The sequence below is a fragment of the Chiloscyllium plagiosum genome, chromosome 6 (genome assembly GCF_004010195.1).
Source record: "Chiloscyllium plagiosum isolate BGI_BamShark_2017 chromosome 6, ASM401019v2, whole genome shotgun sequence".
Lineage (NCBI taxonomy): Eukaryota > Metazoa > Chordata > Chondrichthyes > Orectolobiformes > Hemiscylliidae > Chiloscyllium > Chiloscyllium plagiosum.
This window is the reverse complement of record NC_057715.1, coordinates 90,188,054-90,191,874: the sequence shown is the minus strand read 5'-3', so window position 1 is coordinate 90,191,874 and position 3,821 is coordinate 90,188,054. Positions and strand designations below refer to the sequence as shown.

Here is a 3,821-nt window from a genome sequence, read left to right as displayed (position 1 = left end):
CACCCACTCCCTCTCTCCCCCTCCTCCCTCTGCCTCTGACACACTTGAATCCAGCCGCCATCCTTCTCCTTCTTTCTGAACCATGTGAACCTGCGATATAGATTCGCAGATTCCTCAAAGAGACCATAATATTTACGAGCTTTCTTCCTTCATTGAATTGCGCTGATTTTGTTTTCTCCTTCTTGTCCTGCAGTCCCCGCGTTGTCGACGACCAGGCCGCGTGGTAAGCTTTATTTTATTTTTATTTTGCAGTGTTGAATGTGCTGAAGGGAAATGGCAACCATGTGACTGGTTAGTCCAGGCACGATGATGGATAACTGCAGTCTGCATCCCCGCGTTGTCGACGACCAGGCCGCGTGGTAAGCTTTATTTTATTTTTATTTTGCAGTGTTGAATGTGCTGAAGGGAAATGGCAACCATGTGACTGGTTAGTCCAGGCACGATGATGGATAACTGCAGTCTGCAGCCTCCGGAAGCAACATTTTGCAACTCCTTTTAACCACGCTGCATATATATTATTGTATTTATTCAAAATACTGCACATCTAATATGATTAAATTAAACACTGTATTCTTCCTAAAGTTTATGGTGAGAAAAGGTCAGTTTTAACACCATAGGAGCAGAAAATAAGCCATTTGCCCCATCGAGTTTGTATCCTAACTAAATCACAACTAAATAACACCATAATATTTAAAGAATTGGATGTATGACAACTTATGAAGAATTTTCCAACTGTAGTCCTTAATTGCACTGAAATGGCAACAAATAATGCTGATAACAATAGATTATCTGTCACTAAACTAAATAGAGCACTTTTAAAAAAGATGTCAGGACAAGATAACATTACAGCATTTGACTGTTGTAAACAGAACAGAATGCACCAACTATTGAGATCATAACTAGCACAAATCATCTCAGTCCCAAGATATCTCTGCAGGAGTTCTTCAGGATGGTGTCCTAGGCCCAACTACCTTTAGCTGCTTTGTCAAATACCTTTCCTCCCATCTCTGGTCAAAGTGGAGTTGCCCCTGATGATTGCATGATCTTCATTTGTGAGAATCAGACATGAATTCAACTGAACTAGGTTTATTGTCACATATACTCACATGATTACAGTGAAAAGTTTACAAGTCATCACTTACAGCACTATCTTAGGTACAAAGGTACCTAGGTACAGATTCTTAGGTACAAACCAGACAAATAAGGAAAACAATGGTAAAGAGTTAATATTGCAGTCCTTCTTACTAAAAGTGGAAAAACAAAGAAACACAGTTAACAGTTCAACAGCACAGTTCTTAAGTGCCTGGTCATGCTGGATTTGCACTCCTCACAAAGGCTCAACATCCCCCCTCACCCCATTGCCACCCTGGACTCATGAATCCCACTCTTCCCACTGGCCACCCCGGATAGCCTGCTCCCGCTCTCACCGCCAGCCACCTCAAGCTGCCTGCTCCCACTATATCCACACACATGACCTGGACAACGTTCTAGCTTAGGCTTCATCCTTCTCTGAGGTGGATGTTGCAGGTACTTTTGATGGAACTTTCGTGAATTGTCGCAGTGCATCATGTAAACGCTACTGCCACTGTGTGACAGTGATGGAAGACTTGTCTGTTTAAAGCAATGAACAAGTGAAAAATGTGTAAAGCAATACCATTCCGCATATCTAACAAACATTCCACATATCTAACTCTGATAGAGGGAAAAATGTATTGTCATTGCATTGTTGTTTGAAGTGCTAACCAAATGTGCTGGTGTTGCTTTTATTGAATCCCCCAAAATTATTTGGACATATTGACCAGAAACTGAACTCTATATATTTTGCTACAAGAGCAGTTCAGAAACTTGGAATTCTGCAATAACTTACTTGCTAAATCCTCAAGGCCAGTCCATCATCTGCTGAGCTCAGGTCAAGAGGATGAAGGAATATTCTCAATGTTTCCTTCACTGTTGCTGGGATAAAATCCTGAAAGTCCTTTAGTAATGTCATTGTGGATGTACTGACAACAAATGGATTGCAACAGTTTAAGATAACAACTCAGCACCATCTTTTCAAGGGTAATTCAAGATAGGCAATAAATGCTGGACTTGTTGGTGTAACTTACATGAATGGAAAAATGAAAACAGTATAAAGCAATACCCTTCATGAACAAACATTCCACCCATCCGATTCTTACAGAGTGAAAAATGCAGTGTTATTACATTGTTGTTTGAGGGAATAACTTTGGCATTAACATGTGGAGATTTCTACTTTTCTGAATCACGCCTTGGCATCTTTTATGTTAATTTAAGAGAACAGTTGGGACCAGTGGAGCAGTTGTTCAAAATCTCAACTAAGCAGGAGGGTGTCCCTGAACACTTCAATCTATCGTATATCTGTAGCTTGTGGGAATTGGTGATCCGATATGAGGAGAAGGTGAGGACTGCAGATGCGAGAGATCAGAGTTGAGAGTGGTGCTGGAAAAGCACAGCAGGTCAGGCGGCATCTGAGGAGCAGGAAAATCGACATTTCAGGCAATTCGTGTGATGAAGGGCTTATGCCTGAAATGTCGATTCTCCTGCTCCTCGGATGCCACCTGACCTTCTGTGCTTTTCCAGCACCACACTCTCGATTCTGATACCGTTGTGACCCATATAAGCATCTCTTCAAATATTGTCTCCAGTATGGGGGAATCAGAGTTGTCTAGATCTTAAAACATGGCAAGCGGATTTAATAGTATGCAAAAAGGAAGAAAGTTGCTACAATAAATAATAGCTGTTGGTCCCTCATACCAGAGGAGGAAGAATTATCATGAGAATGAGGAAATGGCAAAGAAAAACATTGTGCCTCAGTTTTCACTCTGGAAGACACAAGTTACAAGTCTGAAATAGAGTTGATGCTGCCTTGGAGACTCTTGGTCACCTGCAGAAACTTATTCAACACTCCAGTCGCACTATTTGTATGATCTCTGCCCTTGATCTCTCTGGCTGTAAGTTCTGTGCGCTTCTTTCTCACTGCACCTGACGAAGGAGCAGCGCTTAGAAATTTCTTTGTGATTTCAAATACACCTGTTGGACTATAACCTGTGTGATTTCTGCCCTTGGAGGATACGGGGAGCCGGGGGAAAGTGAAGCCCAAGATCAGCATCGGTCACACCGACAGGCCGGACTGCACACAGATGCTCCTGCTCCTGCTCCTGCTCCGCTCACTCCCACGCCCTGAAAGTTGAACCACGTACTTGGCTGCAGCGACGGTAGGCGGGCGCCGAGGGGTGGCGCTGCAGGCAGAGGAGCCGCCGATGTTGCGGCTCAGGGGGAGCCTCTTGCTGCTTGCAGCACCCTCGTCGATTCCCCGGCCGGGTGCTCGCTTCCGCCTCGTTGTCCCGCCGTCATAGGCTCGCGCGGTTGTTAGGGAGGAGGGAGAAGCCGCTGGCGGTTGTCGACCCTGGGTAATGGAATTCGATCCCGGTGAAGTGCTGCTGGTGGTGGTCGCTATTGCCCTCACGGTCTTGCTCCTGGTGAGTCCGCTCGCTGTGACAGTCTCTCCCAGGGCAGCTTCCAGTCGACAGACAGCTCCAGGTTGGATCAGTGGTGCTCTTGGTGCTGGAAGAGCACAGCAGGTCAGGCAGCATCCGAGGAGCTTCAGCAAAATCGACGTTTCGGGCAAAAGCCCTTCATCAGGAATAAAGGCAGAGAGCCTGAAGCGTGGAGAGATAAGCTAGGGGAGGGTGAGGGTGGGGAGAGAGTAGCATAGAGTACGATGGGTGAGTGGGGGAGGAGATGAAGGTGATAGGTCAGGGAGGAGAGGGTGGAGTGGATAGGTGGAAAAGGAGCTAGGCAGG

The 3,821-nt window shown here is 45.4% G+C and overlaps 2 protein-coding genes across 4 annotated transcripts in view; one reads left to right on the top strand and one right to left on the bottom strand.

Annotated features, from left to right (window-relative positions):
• exosc8 (exosome component 8) overlaps positions 1-199 on the bottom strand; it is a 35,019-nt gene extending 34,820 nt beyond the window's left edge. The window contains exon 1 of one of the 2 annotated variants that reach the window (XM_043692098.1): positions 137-199. In XM_043692098.1, the coding sequence (XP_043548033.1) occupies positions 137-153 (17 nt within the window). In that variant the 5' untranslated portion in view covers positions 154-199. Of the gene's footprint in view, positions 1-44; positions 113-136 lie in introns of those variants that run through there. The other variant, XM_043692097.1, reaches the window with a different exon arrangement.
• The window catches only part of alg5 (ALG5 dolichyl-phosphate beta-glucosyltransferase), a 26,446-nt gene continuing 22,771 nt past the window's right edge, over positions 147-3,821 (top strand). The window contains exon 1 of one of the 2 annotated variants that reach the window (XM_043692100.1): positions 147-223. Coding sequence is in view for 1 of the 2 variants with exons in the window: in XM_043692099.1 (XP_043548034.1) it covers positions 3,432-3,497 (66 nt within the window). In the remaining variant the exon portion in view is untranslated. Of the gene's footprint in view, positions 224-3,311; positions 3,498-3,821 lie in introns of those variants that run through there. The other variant, XM_043692099.1, reaches the window with a different exon arrangement.